The following is a 20,617-nucleotide window of genomic DNA, read 5'->3' on the forward strand; positions in this document are numbered from 1 at the left end:
ACCTCCTTTACGCATATGGCAGGTGTCATGTCCATTATGTAAGCAAGCAAGTCAATCAGTCCACCCATCCTCTGTAAGTATCAATTTCGAGGCAAATGTGAGGACTGCAGATGCTGGAGATTAGAGTCAAGATTAGAGTGGTGTTGGAAATGCACAGCAGATCAGGCAGCTTCCGAGGAGCCGGAAAATCGGCGTTTCGGGCAGGAGTCCTTCATCAGCAACTGTTTCAGTGAAGGGGATGCAGTGCCAGCAGAGATTTTGTTGCAATCGGCTGAACTCTGTGTGCAGATTCATTAGTATCTCCACTGAGACACCTTCTTTGAGCACCATGCTGTTCGAGTCATCACTAACAATGGAGCCATTGGCTGTCTGATCTGTGTTTGCACAGCTCGGAGACCATGTGTCACAGTCGAGAGTTCATTCCAATCTGCTTACTAGATTGACAGTTCATTACCTTTGCGTATTGCCAATGACACGCGTCTCTCTGTCCGACACAATCTGACCTGCTCACAGAGAGCCTTAATGTTGACGCATTTGCAGAACTTGCACAATATTCTTCCATTCACGCAAGTTTGAATGACCTTTGTTCTGATCCACTTGAATCAGTTTGGGTGTTGATAATTTCTTCACTCGTGTTTCTCCTCAAACAGAATTGAATTCCCCTGCCAGCGGTTAACATTCTTCGATGAAACAAAAGTTAATTTCTCAATAGGCGATGTATTCATCAGTTGTTCCTCTACCTTCGGCATTTCAAAACTAGGACCGAGCAAACTGGCCTTTCTAGTGTGGCAGCTGCCATCTCTTGTCTCTTGATATAATTTCTTTTCATTTTTGAAAAATAACTTTCTTTTAATGTCAGCTGTCAGTCAGACCAACAAAGGGCATGTAGCATTCCTCACTTCATTATTGGTGCCTGGGAGCAGCTGCTGTACCCAAGAATTATAGCTACCGCTGTTGTATTGCTGTTATCTAAAGGTTTGCAGTTTCATTTCTCGCTGTTGCCTTATTGACATGAATAATGCAATATGTACTGCTGCAACAGTTAGACTGATTTTCTTTATGATAAAAGACAAAGAACTGCAGATATTGAAAATCAGAAGGAAAAGCAGAAACTGTTGGACAAACTCAGCAAGTCTGGCAGCATCCTTGGACACAAAGCAGAGTTAACGTTTCAGGTCCAGTGGCCCTTCTTCAGAATTGATAGCAGCTATGAAAAGATGCTGAGGAAAGGGGCTGAGACTGATAAAGGAGTAAGTGATAGGTGCAGACAGAGCCCTAAAGGAGAGAACAGCAGTTAGGCAGTCAAAGGGACTGATAATGGTAAGCCAGGGAGAAAGAAGAGATGAAAATGGGGATGGGGAGTAGGTGGGAATGCTGAAAGCAAACTATGCCATGACAGGGCCTGGGGTGTGGGATGGGGAAAGCACATGGATGAAGCTGTTCGGGTTCACTTGATATTGAGCTCAGAAAGTTGCAGGATAACGCTGATCTTCACTGGTGCACTGCAGCAAGCCTGAGACGGAGATGTTGGCCAGGGAGCATGGTGGTGTGTTGGTGTGGCAAGCAGCTGCAAACTCAGGGTCATTTTTGTGGGCAGATCATATGTGTTCATCAAAGCAGTCACCCAGTCTGTGTTTCATTTCCCCATTGAGAACCACTTCTTCTTTAACTTTCGTCAGGTCAAGTGTGGCCATGGGTACCCACGTGGGCCCCAGTTATGCCTTGTCTTTGTCAGGTACGTGGAACATTCCTTGTTCCACTTTTATACAGGGCCACTCCTCACAGCTCTTTCTCTGGTATATCAATGACATCATCGGTGCTGCTTCCCTCTCTTACTCAGAATTGAAAGAATTTATCAATTTCACTTCTAATTTCCACCCATGCTCTCACTTTCACCTGGTCCATCTCTCACTCCTCCCTTCCCCTCCTCCACATCTCCCATTCCATTCCATAGGTTGGCCACCAATATCCATTGCAAACCTCCAGACTCCCACGGTTACCTGGACTATATATCCTGACAGCCTGATTCCTGTACGGACTCCATCCCAGTCTCCCAGTTTCTCCATCTCCTTCACACCTATTCTGTTGCAGCTATCTTCTGCAGAGGGGGCCTCAGAACATGTTTCTCCTCAACTGAGGATCCCCCCCCCCCCCCCACTACTGTGGTTGACAGGGACGCCAGTCATATCTGACCCATCTCCCGCACTTCGGCCTTCACCCCTTCCTATCCCTCCTACAGCAGTGATAGTATTCCCTGACCCTCACTTATCATGCCACCAGTACCAATATCCAGAGGATGATTAGTTACCATTTCTGCCACTTGCAGCGGAATGCCCACCAACAGCATTCAGCAGGGACTATACCCACCAGTACACCCTGGTCCACTCCTCTATTCCCCACATCCCCAATACCTCCCCACATCCCCATGACACCTTCCCATGCAATGGCAGAAGGTGCAATACATGTCCTCCCTCCTTACTATCCAAGGGCCCAGGCACACTTTCCAGGCGATGTAGCAATTTACCTGCACCTCACTCCATTTAGCTGGCTATATCCGCTGATCACAATGTGGTCTCAACCACACTGAGGAGCCAAAACATAGACTGGACAACCTCTTTGCAGAACACTGATGTCTGTCCACAAAAACGCCCAGTCACTTCAACACACCACCATATTCCCCTGGCCAACATCATTGTCTGGGGCATGCTGCAGTGCTTTAGTGAGACTGGAAGAACAGCAACACGTTTTCCGTTCCGGGGATGCTGCAGCCTTCCGGTGTCAATATAGAGTTCAATACTTTTTGGGCCTGAACAGCTTCATCCATGTGCTTTCTCCACCCCCACACCCTAGGCCCTGTTATGGCAATGTTTGCTTTCAGCACAGCCCATTAGTAGGTCCCCATAATCAGCTTTACTTGTCTCTGGCTTACCATTATCAATTCCTTACACAAACAAAAACTGCAATTGCTGGAAAAACTCAATAGGTCTGGCAGCAACTGGAGAGAAATCAATGTTAATGTTTCAGGTCACGTGATCCTTCCTCAGAACTGATGGTAGCTAGGAAAATGTCAGTTTATATGCAGAAGATTAGGTGGAAGGAGGGGGTAAGGAGTAAATAATAGGTAGGTTTTAGAGCCCAAAGAGAGGGAACAACTGTTAGACAGACAAAGGAGTGGATAACAATCCAGCTAGGAAGTTGAATAGCTGTTAATGGGGACTGTTGGTGGCTAACAATGGGTTATTTGTAATAGCAGAGCATGTGATAATAAGGCCTGGGATGTGAGGGTTGGGGTAAAGACATGGGAGAGCTCAAGCCCTAAAGTTTGAACTTAAGATTGAGACCAGAGGGCTGCAGGATCCCCAAATGGAAAATGAGGTGCTGTTCTTTCAGCCTGCACTGAGCTTCACTGGAGCACTGTAGCAAGCCTTAGATAGAGATGTTGGCCAGGGAACAGGGTGGGGTGTTAAAGTGGTAGGCAACAGGAAGCTCAGGGTCTTTTTTTTTACAGATAGGATGTAGGTGTCCTGTAAAGTACTCACACAGTCTACATTTTGTTTCCCCAATGTAGAGGAGACCACATTGTATGCAGCAAACATGGTGGACTAGATTGTGTGATGTCAGGTAAAGTGCTACTTCACCTGGAAGTATGTTTGGGCCCTTGGATACTGAAAAGGGAGGAAGTAAACGGGCAATATTGCACCTGCAGCTTCAGGGAGCCGTGGGGGTGGGAGGGGGGGGGGGGGGGGGGGGTGTTGGGCAGCGCGGGTTGGTGGTGGGAGTGGTGCAGGATGTCCCAGAGGGAATGGTCCCTGCGGAAGACATACAAGGGACAGGAGGGGAATATAGGTCTGGTCATGGCATCTTAGAGTCATAGAGATCTACAACATGGAAACAGACCCTTCGGTCCAACCCGTCCATGCCGACCAGATATTCCAACCCAATCTACTCCCACCTGTCAGCACCCAGCCTATATCCCTCCAAACCCTTCCTATTTATAAACCCATCCAAATGCCTCTTAAATGTTGCAGCTCTGGCAGCTCATTCCATACGTGTACCACCCTCTGCGTGAAAACGTTGCCCCTTAGGTCTCTTTTATATCTTTCCCCTCTCACCCTAGACCTATGCCCTCTAGTTCTGGACTCCCCCACCCCAGGGAAAAGACTTTGCCTATTTACCCTACCCATGCCCCTCATAATTTTGTAAACCTCTATAAGGTCACCCCATATCCTCCGAAGCTCCAGGGAAAACTGCCCCAGCCTGTTCAGCCTCTCCCTGTAGCTCAAATCCTCCACCCCTGGCAACATCCTTGTAAATCTTTTCTGAACCCTTTCAAGTTTCACAACATCTTTCCAATAGGAAGGAGACCAGAATTGCACACAATATTCCAACAGTGGCCTAACCAATGTCCTGTACAGCTGCAACATGACCTCCCAACTCCTGTACTCAATACTCTGGCCAATAAAAGAAAGCATACCAAATGCTTTCTTCACTATCCTATCTACCTGCGACTCCACTTTCAAGGAGCTATGATCCTGCACTCCAAGGTCTCTTTGTTCAGCAACACTCGCTAGGACCTTACCATTAAGTGTATATATTGGAGGTGGCGGAACTGGCAGCTAACGATCATTTGGATGTAGATGATGGTGGGATGGTAGGTAAGGACAAGGCGGACCCTATCATTATTGTGGGAGGGAAGACAGGAGGTGAGAGCTGGAGTATGGGAGATGGGTCAGACCCGGTTGAGGGCCCTGTCAGCGATGGTGCTGGGCAATCCTCGATTGAGGAAGAAAGTGAACAGTTTGGAAGCTCCCTTGTCAAAGTTGGCATCATGGGAACTCATGCAATGGAGATGGAGGAACTGGGAGAATAGAATAGAGCTATTGCAAGAAGTAGGGTGAGAGGATGTATAGTCAAGGTAAGTCTGGGAGTTGCTGAGTTTCTAACAGATATTGGTAGCGAGTCTATCCCCGGAGATGGAAACAGAGATGGAAACAGGTGAAAGTGAGGCTGGAATAGAAATTGGAAACAAAATTGATAAACTTTTCCAGTTCTGGGTGGGAGAGGGAAGCAGCAGCTGATTTTCCGCTTGGGAACTCTACACCCTTCTGGACTCAATACAAAATTCCAATTATCTAAATATAGCTGATATGCGCTAGAAATCAGTTTATTTTTTGTTTCAGAAGAGTTTTGATCAACACGCTTGTGCTGCTTTCGGGAAGTGTAACTGCTCATCAACGTGTGAGTTGGTAACTATTCAAGTTCTCCGTGCTCAGTGTTATCATGCACCCAGTTTATCGGCATCATGCTCCTATGATCTAGTGAACAAAGTCCCAGCCTATCCAGCCTCTCCTTATAAGTCAAACCCTTATAAGGCAACATCCTGGTAAATCTTTTCTGAACCCTCTCCAGCTTGATCATATCCTTCTTACAACAGGGCAACCAGAACATGAACACAGTACTCCAGGAGAGGCCTCACCAACATCCTCGGATAACCACAACATGTCATACCAACCTGTTTACTCAAAGGTCAGACCAATGAAGGCAAGCGTGCCTGGTTCACCACTGTCCTTTAGGGAAGGAAATGTGCTGTGCTGACCTGATCTGGACTAGATCCACATATGAATCTTAACTGCCCTTTGAAATGATCCATTAAGCCATGCAGTTTGCCAAATGGAGTGAAAACCTCCAAGGAATATGACTGGATAAATCAGAAATGTTGTGTGAAATTACCTCTCCTTGAAGAAAATATGTTTGGCCTTCGCCAGTTTCCCTTCCTACTACCCTAACCCAGTACTCCCTTGGTTCTCCTATTGCTACTAAAGCCTTGATGCCCCACTGTTTCTCCATTGCTTGCAGTGAGCTTGATGCTTCCCAGCTTTAGAGAACTAGCACTTCAACTTCCTGCCCAGACATTCCCATTCACTCCTAATATGAGCAATTTCCATGATATGAGCAATTTTATTTCAGTCACCAATTCATTCACTCCTCAGATGGATTGAAGTGGGTCAGGTGGTCATATACACCTTTTGTTTATTCCTTATTGAGAGTTGGGCCATCATTTATTGCCCATGTTAATTACCTTTGAGAAGGACTTGAATAGTTGCATAATTGAACTGCTGCAAGTATAACCAGAGTACAAATCTGGTGCCTGGGTTTGTTTTTCTGATTTGTCCAGTCATATTCCTTGGAGGTTTTCACTCCATTTGGCAAACTGCATGGCTTAATGGATCATTTCAAAGGGCAGTTAAGATTCATATGTGGATCTAGTCCAGATCAGGTCAGCACAGCACATTTCCTTCCCTAAAGGTCAGGGGTGAACCAGGCACGCTTGCCTTCATTGGTCTGATCTTTGAGTAAACAGGTTGGTACGACATGTTGTGGTTATCCGAGGATGTTGGTGAGGCCTCTCCTGGAGTACTGTGTCCAAGTTCTGGTTGCCCTGTTGTAAGAAGGATATGATCAAGCTGGAGAGGGTTCAGAAAAGATTTACCAGGGTGTTGTCTTATAAGGGTTTGACTTATAAGGAGAGGCTGGATAGGCTGGGACTTTGTTCACTAGATCGTAGGAGCATGATCTTACAGAGGTTTATAAAAATCTGAGTGGTGTATATAAGGCGAAAGGCAGGTGGCTTTTCCCTAATGTAAGGGATTTCAAGACTGGGGGACTTAAATTTAAAGTGAGAGGAGAAAGATTTAACAAGAGCATGAGGGGCAACGTTTTGACACAGCAAGTGGCTCATGTGTGGAATAAACTTCCAGAGGGTGTGGTGGATGTGGGTACAGTTACAATGTTTAAAAGCCATTTGAATAAGTACATGAATAAGAAAGGTTTGCAGGGATATGGGCCAAGTGCAGGAAGGTGGGACTAATTTAGTTTGGGAACATGGTCAGCGTGGACTGGTTGAACTGAAGTGTCCTTTTCTGTGCTGTATGAACTCTGATTCTATAAACTGTGTCCTCATTTTCTTAAAAGTGTTCTCAGTGATCTTGACACCTTGGCTTTATTGCTGTTTCCTGTTTGCCTAGACTTTCTCTCAAGGTGAATGACTGATAGATGTTTTCAGAGTTTAACATCAACAGATGTCACTCAAGATTATGCACGTTTTTCATGGAAATTACGTAATTTCCCATCAGCCCTTACAAGAAATGATATCTTCCTTTAAATGGATTATTAGTTTGGAAAGCATTTGAATTTCTCCAGAACTATTTCATTAAATTAATATTTCTGAGATCCATTTCCACAAATATTGAAATGCTGGTGCAGAAATTGTGTACTCCCAAAGTCATTAGCGTGTCAATAAAAATAATCCCTATAAATTTACACATGAATCCTGTGCTTTCAGATAAATGTCATCCAGATTGCGTTCTCAATGAAACAAATAAATTTGCATCAAGACTTCCCATCCTAATCACAGAAACAGAACTCAGCAGGACTGTAAGGTGAATGTGTATATGCTTCCAATTCTACTTTATGGGCATAGAAAGAATTCAGTGTAAGACAGTCAGTGGGCCACAGGGCTTACGTGCAGTGAGTGCAGGGACTGTTGTGACTGAGCATCATTGTGACCGGACAGGTTGGAAGCATAGAATGGATGAAAACGGTTTGGGGCCAAATTCAGGAGGAATAGAGCACCAGCAATAAAGACAGGTAGTGTACAAAGCCAAGTAGAATGGGCATCAGCTTGCTGTTATGCCACAGGGTAAAGCACTGGAAAGCAAATCACGCAAGTTAAAAAAAAGTCTCAAAGTGTGCAAAGCCCCCAATTTTCAGGTCAGATCAATCCAGGTTAACAGAACGCTTGGGACCAGGTTTCTGCACTCAACATGAACTGTTATCTATTACAAATAAATAAACAGATTGTAACCACAGGTAAACAACAGGGAATACAGTTCAATGGTTCTCTGAGACAATAGTTCTGCTTGTTAGGATTTTCTATTCTTCAAGCTCTCTTCTCCAGGTTCCTCTCACTTCAAAGATACAGCCACAGGTTGGAGGCGAGCACTCAGTAACAAATTCCATTTTATCCACTGCACAATTAAATTGGGCTAAGATCACCACAACCAATTCACTTTGGATTGGAACAATTAACAGGAGAAAGTGACACGTTCTGTGTGTTTGAGTTGGTTAACACTGTGACCCACTCCACAACCCACTTCACCGAACTGATCGTTTTAATGTTATTTCTATCCAACGTGTATAGAAAAAATGTATACGTGAAATGTCTTTCTTGAATCACTCACTGATCAATAGATAGAAGAAAGTACAATATTAGTATTTACCCGCACACTCAGGACAGCTACTCAATCATTCCCCCCATCTTCTTTAATTCTTCCACTTTGTAAAATTATCCGATGTTTATCCAATATCCAATGTTGGATGAGCAGAAATTTCCCCCAATAAAAAACTGAGAAGACTCTTCCACTTCCTTCCACCCTTTTCAGAAAACTCCATGGCTGAGCTCCCAACTCCAGGAAACTGTCCTCAGAGCTGGAGAAGACTATTCAAACTGTTCACAACTTTGGTGTCATGTTTGACCTCATAAATGAGCTGAGAGATAATTGGAAGGGATCTGGGGCTGGGGGGAAGGTAGCTGAGAATGCGATAGATGAAGGGGGTGATGGTGATAGGTCGGATGGAGGGTGGAGTGGATAGGCGAGAAGGAAGGTGGACAGTTAGGACAGTTCAAGAAGGCGGTGCTGAGTTGGAAAGTTGGATCTGGGATAAGGAGAGGGGAGGGGAAACTGCTGAAATCCTCATTGATCCCACGTGGTTGGGGGATCCGAAAGGTGAGGCATTTTTCCTCCAGGCGTCAGGTGGTAAGAGTTTGGCGATGAAGAGCTTATACTCAAAACGTCGATTCTCCTGCTCCTCGGATGCTTCCTGATCTGCTGTGCTTTTCCAGTTCCATGCTCTCAACTCTGATCTCCAGCATCTGCAGTCCTCAATTTCTCCATCATAAATGAGCTTCCACCCACACATTCATGCCATTATTGAGCCCCATTACATAATTTCACCCCTGCTTCAGTTCATAGCTGCAAACATGTTCAATCATGGCCTTGTTCTCTCTTAACTGGACCACTGTATTGCACTCCTGCTGGTTTCTCATATCCCACTGTCCATAATCTTGAGCTCATCTGAAACTCTGATCCCTTGTTAGGCAATGCCTCAATTTTAAAATTCTCATGCTTGTTTACAAATTCCTCCATTATCTCATTCCATTCTATCACTGTCCTGTCCAGTCATTGGAAACATCTGCACCCCATTGACCTCTGGTCTCTTGAGCACCCCAGTTTTACTCACAACATTATTAATGCACGCGTCTTCACCTCCTGAGCCCTAAACTCAAGATTTTTTTTTCTCGCTGAGCTTCTCGGTTTCTCTTTTCATTTAAGTTGCCCCTTAGAAGCCTCCTGTTTGGTTAAGCTTTCGGTTGTCTGTTCTAACGTCTTTTTATGACCTTCCGTGACTAATTTTGCTTCAGAATTATCAAGTGATCAAGCACTTTGGGATGTTTTATTATATCAAAAGAGCTTTATAAATGGCAGTGCTTCTGTAACATGGAGCTCATCTCTGGGCACAGGCAAATTGTGAGTGAACTCTTTTCCAAGTTTTGAAGTCAGTGATTCACCTTTGCGCTTTTGTGTTCCTAAACCTCAGAAGCAGGATGGAAAATGCTTCAGGATTAAGAATGTGACTGATGAATTCTAAAGTATTCCCAGATCCATATCTATGTAAGGAGTCCTTCTCTACCACTATTGGAGTCAAGAGTGTGGTGCTCGAAAAGCACAGCAGCCTCTCATCAGGAAGGGGTTATGCCCGAAATGTCGATTGTCCTGCTCCTCAGATGCTTCCTGACCTGCTGTGCTTTTCCAGCACCTCACTCTCGACTGATCTCCAGTATCTGCAATCCTCACTTTCTCCTACTGCTGACAGCAAATGATGAGGGGAAAAAAACTGGCTTTCTTCAGGCTTTAGGTATTTCACTGCAGAGAAAAACACGCCATCTACCCTTACAGCAGTGTGAAGGCTCCTGCCTCTATTATTCACACCCAGAAGTTAATTTACTCAGAAGCTAATCAGAGTAGTCATCAGGTTGAGGGCCATTGGCATCCCCAACTAGTCACAATTCCACAAACCAATCAGCAACTTGTTATGGGCAACATCTTACTTTGTACACAGATCCTGTCGCCAGCCCATCGACAAACAGTCTTCCCCCAGTGGTTGTATAAAGCAGCAGTGTTATTAACTTGAGAATAAGAGGTTTTAAAGCATAAAGAAAACAATATTTGTGCTTAAAGTGCCTTCTTCAAAACAATTAGGAAAGATACTTGTAAAGCTTCATTCTTTTTAAAGCTACTGTGTGTCAGTGATAAAATATGTCATCGACATATTGCTACAATATAATGCTAAATCAATCACAGCCATGTTTAGTGTAGTACTGCGTACAGTTTTGGTCTCCTTACTCGAGAAAGGATGCACTGGCGCTCAAGGGGGTCACTGCGCTGACGCCAGAGTTGAGAGGGTTGGCTTATGTGGAGAGATTGAGCAGACTGGGACTGTACTAATTGGAATTTAGAAGAATGAGGGGGGATCTCACAGAAACATATGCAGTTATGAAGGGAATCAAAACGATAGAGTTTGTTTCCACAGGCAGGTGAAACTGGAACTAAGGGGCAGAGCCTCAGAGTAAGGGGGAGCAGATTTCGGACTGAGCTGAGGAGGAACTGCTTCACCCAAAGGGTTGTGAATCTGTGGAAGTCCCTTGCCCAGAGAAGTGATTGAGGCGACTTCGTTGAATGTTTTTAAAGAAAAGGAATTAAGGGTTCAGGTGAGCAGGTGGGTAAGTGGAGCTGAGTCCAGGTGAAAGATTAGCCATGATCTTCTTAAATGGCAGAGTGGGCTTCAGGGCCGAGATGCTCCTGTTTCTTACATTCTTATGTGGAGGGTTATGTGAGACTGTGATGTACAGCATTCTTCAGGCTTGGGGGTCTCAATGTGCAGGGAAGCTTTTAACTTTCTCTATCCTTGAGTTTAGAAATTGCTGAAATAATAGCTCCTGTGAAAAAATAGTTTCACTTCCCTCCACCTAATAAAATATATCGGAGTTGGTAATAAAGGGTGCAGCTCGATACCTTTGATACATTTTGAGGAGAGAGCTTTACATTCTGTGCCAACTACGATGGACAATACAAGATGTACGTTTTTGGAGAAAAAGTGAATATCAACATCTACCAAAAATCAAGATCAGAGTGGTGCTGGAAAAGCACAGCAGGTCAGGCAGCATCCGAGGAGCAGGAAAGTCAACATTTTGGGCAGGAGCCCTTCATCAGACCTTCCTGATGAAGGGCTCCAGCCCGAAACGTCGATTTTCCTGCTCCTTGGATGCTGCCTGACCTGCTGTGTTTTTCCAGCACCACTCTGATCTTGACTCTGATCTCCAGCATCTGCAGTCCTCACGTTTGCCTTATCTACCAAAAATACATCAATCTCAGTCTCGTGAACTTTAGTTGTCTCAGCAGGCATTTTTGGGAGAGGTTTCCAGATTACTGCTACTCTTTGTGTGGGAATGTGATTTCCCTGCTAAATGGCCTAGCTCTAATTTTGGATGTTGTATCCCCTCATTCTCGATTCCTCCACCAGAGGAAATGTGTTCTCTGTTAAGAGTGGAGTATGTTAATAATCATAGAATTTCTACAGTGCAGAAAGAGGCCATTCGGCCCATTGATTCTGCACCGACACTCCGAAGAGCATTCCACACACACCCAGCAATCCCACGTGATGTTTTTACCATGGCAAGTCCAACTAACCTGCACATCCCTAGGCACTACACAGCAACTTTTAACCTGGCCACTCCACCTAACATGCACATCTTTGGACTGTGGGAGGAAACCCACGCAGACACAGGGAGAATATGCAAACTCCACAGGCTAACCAATGAGTTACAATGCCACCAAGGAACCAGGGTGACACCTCTTGACCAGCAGCCATGAACACTCCAGGAAGCAGCAGGCTAGACAGAAGGTATGCACATAAGTTGCTTTGTAACTCAAAATGATGATGATTTCCAAGTAACTCGAACCTATGCTACTATCAATCCAGTATGAGAGTGTAAAGGAGCACAAGAATATGACATGCATCTACGTTATCAAATCCATTTAATATTTTAAAATCACCAATCAGATTGCCCTTCTAAAGTTAAGCAATTAGAAGCAAATTTTACAGAAACTGTCCTCATAATTTAACAGGTAGTTTTCAGGTTCAGGTCAATTATTTCACAACCCATATACAGAACGAATCTCCTTTTTCTTTCTCCAGTGAACTATGGCAAGCCCAATTTGAGAGCAGCGTTTTTTTTTAAAAGCTTTATACAACTGCCATTGTCTCCCAGCACAAACTTAAAGCTTCCTTTTATTTATGAAAGCACTCTTTTCGGGCAGACAAGGTCCATTTAAATTTCTGAACGGAAGTTATTTTGTATCCTACGTTCTTCGATGAACCTGGTCTGCACTTCAGAAGAAGGTAAATAGAACACTATTTCAGAGCGTTACAATTCCACCAAAAGACACAGGGCGTAGTTTTTATAGCTTGGTTCGTTTACGCCTTGTCTCTTTCAAAAGGGAAGGCTGGTTTAAGAGGCATTGTGCAGTGATTAAACTACACCTGTTTATTACACTTTAATTTCTCTCACCATCAAACGCAATTAAATCCAGAGTTAAAGAACAGCATCCAGGGACTTTAAGATGTTCCCAGTGAAATGGCTCTCACTGCTATTAATTCAAGTTCACTTGCACTGATGCGCATAATAAGCAATTTTTAACTTGAAGTTGATGCAGGCACTGGCAGAGAGCTGAATGAAAGAGAGAACACGGGGGCAATCAGCCCTGTCCCACTGCCAGCCAGACGTCTTAGAGAAACAGATTTATTGACTGTAGGCTTCAGACTTCAATCAGTAACTTGCTTTGATGTTGATTAGTCTTTGAGAAGCTGCCGCTCCAAAAGTGGCCTTCTGTTTAAAAGCGTGACGCTGGTAGGCCTACATTGCAGTATGGATTGGCTGACAGCTACAATCCAATACTATCAGTGCTCAGCAGAAACTTCAGTGCAGTCGGCTGTTGCAGTTATCCAAATTGTAATCGATTTTGTCTCAAATGTCATGTTCTTAAAGGTTATGGTTATATTCACATGGCAGTCTCATTGGTTTTCAAATTTCAAGTTATTTTTCCAGTGCAAAACCAAAGCTTGAGTTCCAAGTTTTCAGAATTGCGGTTGAGACACATATTGTGCTATTGTGTGTGGGGTGTTAACTTGTGTGACATCTGACTCAAAAGCTCTGGGAATTACTTGTGCTCTTGAATCCTCTGCTCCTCACCAGTCCCATGCTTTGTTCTCTAGATTTGTTGTTTTCTCTTCATCATGGTGACACCTCTTTCTGGCATTCATTTGGTACCTCACCCAAGTGGCAATGCTTTTCCTTTAACTGGTTGCTCCACCATGAAGGAAAATGCAGCCAATAACATAGCTGAGCTCACCCAGTGTCTGCACAACTGACCAGGGGTAAGAATTCCTCCTGTTTTTCCTTCATGGGGTATGTATTGATCACTGAACCATGCAAGGAATGTGGAAGAGATCCATTTTCAAACCGAGTGAACCGTGAGCATGTGGCCGATTGTTTTGATCATGAGACCATGCCTGGCTAGTCAGTAGAATCTTGCTTCCCAGTTTCCTCAATGGGCTATTCTTGGCTTTTTTTTTGTTTTTGGCATGTTGCCAGGAAAAGTAGCAGTGGCAGACCCCAGCAGTGACAGACTCCAGCAGTGACAGACCCCAGCAGTGACAGACCCCAGCAGTGACAGACCCCAGCAGTGACAGACCCCAGCAGTGACAGACTCCAGCAGTGACAGACCCCAGCAGTGACACACGAGGTTGAGGAAGAGACAATCTAGTCATGCTACGTAATGAGTGGGCAGCTATCAGAGTTGGGATCAGACCATCCTGAAGAAACAGCACCATGGCATTCAACGGCAGCTCAGAAGTGCAAGGCAGGAGTTTCACAGAGTCTCCCTGACTCTGCAAACCTTTAAAACGGGTTGCGCAAACCCAGATCTGGATGTTGTGTCCCTTTTTGGAACAGGTCTAGTTTTGCTGGCATGGGAGGATGGTGGAGGATGAGTGATTCACAGGAGAGGAATCTAATCCTGCAGAGACATTGAAACCATTCAGCTTTTGCCAGGGCCTTGGCACGCAGTATAAAAGTCACCAACAGATGGAGTTGTTGTTAGCACTTTATAGGGCAGACAAAGACCATTTAAGTTTCTTGGACTGAAGCTATTTTATATCCTGCATGATTTGGAGATGCCGGTGTTGGACTGGGGTGTACAAAGTTAAAAATCACACAACACCAGGTTATAGTCCAACAGGTTTAATTGGAAACACACTAGCTTTCGGAGCGCTGCTCCTTCATCAACACAATCACCTGATGAAGGAGCGTCGCTCCGAAAGCTAGTGTGCTTCCAATTAAATCTGTCAAGACTATAACCTGGTGTTGTGTGATTTTTAACGTTATATCCTGCACACTTCAAATATCAATGGCCCTTGTTTTCTGCTGGCCTGACACTTGTTATTCCTGTGGAATTCCCATCAGAGCATGTTCTGAAGAAATTGCCCAGCAAGGTGAAAATTCAACTAGGCAATTTTCCTGCACCTGGAACTTTCTGGAAGTCTTCATTTTGAGTGGAGAATTTGGAGGCTTCTGCTGCAGTAAAAGTTAAGCTATTGCATACATAGTCAAACTCCTCAGTAACTATTCAACTAGCCCAATACTTAGACTACATGCAGCCCAAATGCATCTCCCCCAGACCATTTACAGCTGCACCCCCCCCGCCCCCCCCCAGACCATGACCTGACACCTTTCAGCACCTGACTAACTGCCTACCTAACCCTCCTTCCCCCACCAATGGACACACTTCGCCTTACCCCAATATGCACTAGACCACCCCTGATCTGTACGCAACCCCCTTCTCCTGCCCTTGGACACTCTTGCCCCATTTCCCTGCCACGAAACATGCCCAACAACCCAACTGCCCCAGCTCTGCACCTGATCACCTTTTCCCCATCCCCAGAGTTGGCCTTTCTGGACCCAACATCCACTGCTTGATTTATTCCACTCACCTGGTCTATTCTACACTTAGCACCCTTGGCCACCTTTGCATCCTAGCATGCTCCCCATGGTGCTCACTAAACCCTTCCCACTTGACATCCTAACCAGCTTACACCCTATCCCCTGGTGCCCTAGATCCTACTAAACTGGTATCCTTCCCCTTTGGCCCTCTTCCTCGCTATCCAGCTGGCACCCTTCTCAGCAAGCACCCTGCCCTGTACCCAGCTGACATGCTACCTCTGTTACCCTACCACTCCCTTAGCTAGGGTCCTACTTCCTGGTACCCTAGTCCCTACCCATCTGCACCCCACGCTTCTAGCACCCTAACGTCACACTTTAACTTATCTACTCGCTCTTATCCTAGCAGCTATCAAAGTGGCAGACATGAAGTTTACAAAATACGACAACTGAGTTGCTGTGACAACAGGGGGTGTGGTTTGCCTTTCCCTGACAGTCCTGCTCTGTCAAAGGATGATCAGAATGGAGTTATGGAATGCTGAGTAGAATCTTCTGTCGGAAATACAGAGTACCCTCCTCTCATTTAAAGAAGGGCAGAGTTGCAGTCTGCATGGCAGTGTCACTGTTCAGACCATCCAGGCCACTAACACGGGCTCACACTGTCAAGCGGAGTTTAAAACAAAAACACCCTCTGCTAGGTTGCTGTAGCAGACACTCAGGAGGCTGGAAGAACACAGCAAGCCAGGCAGCATCAGGAGGTGGAGAAGTCAACCTTTCGGGTGTAACCCTTCTTCAGGATTGGGGTTGTGGGGAGGGGGAGCAGCACATAAAGAGGGGGGAGCAGGTGGTAATGGAGGAGCCAGAGGATGGTGACTGGCCACGTTGTATCAGTCAGGGGGAAAAAAACCTCCCACCTGTTCATGCAGTTTTGATACAGTTCTTTATTGACATTTCCAAAGGGTTGTTATTATGTCATTGTGAATGCTTCAATAAGTTTCATAAGCTACACTTATCTCAGCATGGGGTTCTGAAGGATTTGTTTTTATAAGAGGTTAACAACCTGAAACTGAAAAGCTTTGAATGGGTCTAATGAATGGGAGATTTTCACTATCAGGCACACATGAGTAAGAGTTGCATAAATTAGAAGTTTTCTTTTGTTTCTACATGGCTGTGCCCAGAATAGATTCTGGATGCGTGGATATGGAGGTGGTATAGCGAAATGAGGGGGCCAGGGATTCTGATGGAACAAGTGGGGTGGGGTGTGGGTATGGAACAGCCTTAGAGATGGGTGGGAGATATGGCGTTGTGAGAGGTGATGTCTAAAGAACCTGAGAGAAAACTGACGTAGTCCTCCTAAACAGCCCTGCCTCTGCACTAGCCTACCTCTGTGGTTGCTTATATTCTGCTTCTGGCTGGCCTGATTGTTTCCCAGCCCAGTTTCCCCCGAGTGAAAAGTTTGTCAGGTCTCTAAACCGTGCTGGAACATCCCAATCAGGAAGTTTCTGTGACCTGAGCTAGCCACTCCTCAGTAGTGAAAATCCAGCTTATCCTTCTAAAATGTTGTCTCATCAATGCTTCTCCTTTCTCCACAGTGTTATTTCTGCAAGAAGGTACTACTTTGAGGTACTCCATAAGCAGGATGACAAGGGGTCAGACCATGTTGAAGTTGGGGTAAGTGGCAATAACTTGCTAACTCTCTTGAGGAGGAGCTCATCAGCAGGGTAATTAGTGATGAGCCAAATTAATTCATTGCATCTGCTTAGATTAATGTTGTCAGTTAATTGTTGGATTGCCAAGATTGATTTTTAAGACAATGTTGGAAATGAGTGACTCGTTCTAATGAGCAGGGCCTTTAGAATGGGTTAAAACAGAGAACTGAGAGCGACAAGGCTTGTCAGTAATTTATGCCTGTTTTAACATGGTCTCATCTTTCTGTGCGGTTTTAGTGTCACACTTCATACATTAACTACTTTACATGTGCAAACTGCCAGTTGATTATTGACAGGAAGATCAGTAAGTGAGATGGCTCAGTGCATTGCCATGGTAACAGTTTATATCACCAAGTGTTAGAATACAGGTCGTTAGTGCCATGGCTGAGCACAGAACTGGTTCCAAGTTTGGAATTTGCAGATTTCTTGCAAGGTTAGAAGACATGGCTGGCTGGGAATAAAGCTAGAGCATTTGGGTATGTCTCATCCAGGATGTCAACCATTGCCACTACCAACCTTAAAATCATTGTAACTCCATCACATGCCAACTGGGGTTACTTTCAAGAGTCAAGAAGTAAATGCAGGTTTCTTTGCTTCTGAGAGCCTTCTTTTGGCAAAGTCCTATTTACCACAACACATATTATATCCATAAAGGGTCCCATTTGCTAGTTGGAACAAGTGACAGCATCTTCTGTGATTGGAAGAGTACAAAATAATCTGGACCTTCATCCTTGGAAGCTGGTTTAATGTGGCCTACCCTCACATACATATCACAACACATCTACAGATGGCCAAACTGAAGATGTTCAGAGAAATCCATGCTTTCTTGAGGTGGGTCAAAGGGCAATACTCAATTGCAACATCATTAAAAGAGAAAAAACAAATAACTGCTGTTGTTGGAAACGTGAAATAAAAAATAGTAAATGCTCAGCAGGTCAGCCAGCTTCTGCGCAGAGTCAAATAGAGTCAGCATTTCAACTTGATCATAGAATCCCTACAGTGTGGAAACAGGCCATTTGGCCCAACAAGTCCACACTGACCCTCTGAAGAGTACGCCATCCAAACCCATTCGCCTACCCTATTACTTTACATTTCCCATGACTAATGCACTTAACCTACACATGGCTCTAATGCAACGAGGGGTACATTGGGTTCCAAGAGATCAATTGTGTTAGGGGATTCTCTAGTCCGAGGTACAGACAGACGTTTCTGTGGCCAGCAGCGAAAAATCAGAATGGGGTGTTGCTTCCCTGGTGCCAAGATCAAGGATGTCTCAGAGAGCGTGCAGAATGTTCTCACAGGGGAGAGGGGTCAGCAAGAGGTCATTGTCCACATTGGAAACAATGACTTAGGAAGGGAAAAGATTGAGATCCTAAAGGGAGATTAGAGAGTTAGGCAGGAATTTAAAAAGGAGGTCCTCAAGAGTAGTAATGTCTGGATTACTCCTGGTGTTATGAGCTAGTGAGGGCAGGAATAGGAGGACATAGCAGATGAATGCATGGCTGAGGAGCTGGTGTATGGGAGAAGGATTCACAATTTTGGATCATTGGAACTCTTTTGGGGTAGAAGTGACCTGTACAAGAAGGACGGATTGCACCTAAAATGAAAGGGGACTAATATACTGGCAGGGAGATTTGCTAGAGCTGCTCAGGAGGATTGAAACTGGTAAGGTGGGGGACCCAGGGAGATAGTGAGGAAAGAGATCAATTTGAGACTGGTACAGCTGAGAACAGAAGTGAGTCAAACAGTCAGGGCAGGCAGGGACAAGGTAGGACTAATAAATTAAACTGCATTTATTTCAATGCAAGGGGCCTAACAGGGAAGGCAGATGAACTCAGGGCATAGTTAGGAACATGGGACTGGGATATCATAGCACTTACAGAAACATGGCTCAGGGATGGGCAGCTTAATGTTCCAGGATACAAATGCTAAAGGAACGATAGAAAGGGAAACATGAGAGGAGGGGGAGTGGCATTTTAGATAAGGGATAACATTACAGCTGTGCTGAGGGAGGATATTCCTGGAAATATGGCCAGGGAAATTGTTTGGGAGGAACTGAGAAATAAGAAAGAGATGATCACCTCATTGGGATTGTATAGTAGACCTGGAGTTGAAGTGTTCCGAGGCGGAAGATGAGGCATTCTTCCTCCAGGCGTCTGGTGGTGAGGGAGCGGCGGTGAAGGAGGCCCAGGACCTCCATGTCCTCGGCAGAGTGGGAGGGGGAGTTGAAATGTTGGGCCACAGGGCGGTTTGGTTGATTGGTGCGGGTGTCTCGGAGATGTTCCCCAAAGCGCTCTGCTAGGAGGCGCCCGGTCTCCCCAATGTAGAGGAGACCACATCGGGAGCAACGGATACAATAAATGATATTAGTGGATGTGCAGGTAAAACTTTGATGGATGTGGAAGGCTCCTTTAGGGCCTTGGATAGAGGTGAGGGAGGAGGTGTGGGCACAGGTTTTACAGTTCCTGCGGTGGCAGGGGAAAGTGCCAGAATGGGAGGGTGGGTTGTAGGGGGGTGTGGACCTGACCAGGTAGTCACAGAGGGAACGGTCTTTGCGGAAGGCGGAAAGGGGTGGGGAGGGAAATATATCCCTGGTGGTGGGGTCTTTTTGGAGGTGGCGGAAATGTCGGCGGATGATTTGGTTTATGCGAAGGTTTGTAGGGTGGAAGGTGAGCACCAGGGGCGTTCTGTCCTTGTTACGGTTGGAGGGGTGGGGTCTGAGGGCGGAGGTGCAGGATGTAGACGAGATGCGTTGGAGGGCATCTTTAACCACGTGGGAAGGGAAATTGCGGTCTCTAAAGAAGGAAGCCATCTGGTGTGTTCTATGGTGGAACTGGTCCTCCTGGAAGCAGATACGGCAGAGGCGGAGAAATTGGGAATACGGGATGACATTTTTGCAAGAGATAGGGTGGGAAGAGGTGTAATCCAGGTAGCTATGGGAGTCGGTGGGTTTGTAAAAAATGTCAGTGTCAAGTCGGTCGTCACTAATGTAGATGGAGAGGTCCAGGAAGGGGAGCGAGGTGTCAGAGATGGTCCAGGTAAATTTAAGGTCAGGGTGGAATGTGTTGGTGAAGTTGATGAATTGCTCAACTTCCTCGCGGGAGCACGAGGTGGCGCCAATGCAGTCATTAATGTAGCGGAGGAAGAGGTGGGGAGTGGTGCCGGTGTAATTACGGAAGATCAACTGTTCTACATAGCCAACAAAGAGACAGCCATAGCTGGGGCCCATACGTGTGCCCATGGCTACGCCTTTGGTCTGGAGGAAGTGGGAGGATTCAAAGGAGAAATTGTTAAGGGTGAGGACCAGTTCGGCCAAACGAATGAGAGTGTCAGTGGAACGGTACTGTTGGGGACGTCTGGAGAGGAAAAAACGGAGGGCTTGGAGGCCCTGGTCATGGCGGATGGAGGTGTAGAGGGATTGGATATCCATGGTGAAGATGAGGTGTTGGGGGCCGGGGAAACGGAAGTCTTGGAGGAGGTGGAGGGTGTGGGTGGTGTCTCGAACGTATGTGGGGAGTTCCTGGACTAGGGGGGACCAAAGGAACATCTCCGAGACACCCGCACCAATCAACCAAACCGCCCCGTGGCCCAACATTTCAACTCCCCCTCCCACTCTGCCGAGGACATGGAGGTCCTGGGCCTCCTTCACCGCCGCTCCCTCACCACCAGACGCCTGGAGGAAGAACGCCTCACCTTCCGCCTCAGAACACTTCAACCCAGGGCATCAATGTGGACTTCAACAGCTTCCTCATTTCCCCTTCCACCACCTCATCCTAGTTTCAAACTTCCAGCT

The 20,617-nt window shown here is 45.7% G+C and overlaps 1 protein-coding gene across 5 annotated transcripts in view; it reads left to right on the plus strand.

Annotated features, from left to right (window-relative positions):
- LOC140493483 (N-acetyl-beta-glucosaminyl-glycoprotein 4-beta-N-acetylgalactosaminyltransferase 1-like) overlaps window positions 1-20,617 on the plus strand; it is a 687,601-nt gene that overhangs the window by 476,786 nt on the left and 190,198 nt on the right. For all 5 annotated transcript variants that reach the window (XM_072591967.1, XM_072591965.1, XM_072591968.1 and 2 more), the window contains one exon: window positions 16,708-16,786. In XM_072591967.1, the coding sequence (XP_072448068.1) occupies window positions 16,708-16,786 (79 nt within the window). The remainder of the gene's footprint in view (window positions 1-16,707; window positions 16,787-20,617) is intronic.

The sequence above is a fragment of the Chiloscyllium punctatum genome, chromosome 22 (assembly GCF_047496795.1).
Source record: "Chiloscyllium punctatum isolate Juve2018m chromosome 22, sChiPun1.3, whole genome shotgun sequence".
Lineage (NCBI taxonomy): Eukaryota > Metazoa > Chordata > Chondrichthyes > Orectolobiformes > Hemiscylliidae > Chiloscyllium > Chiloscyllium punctatum.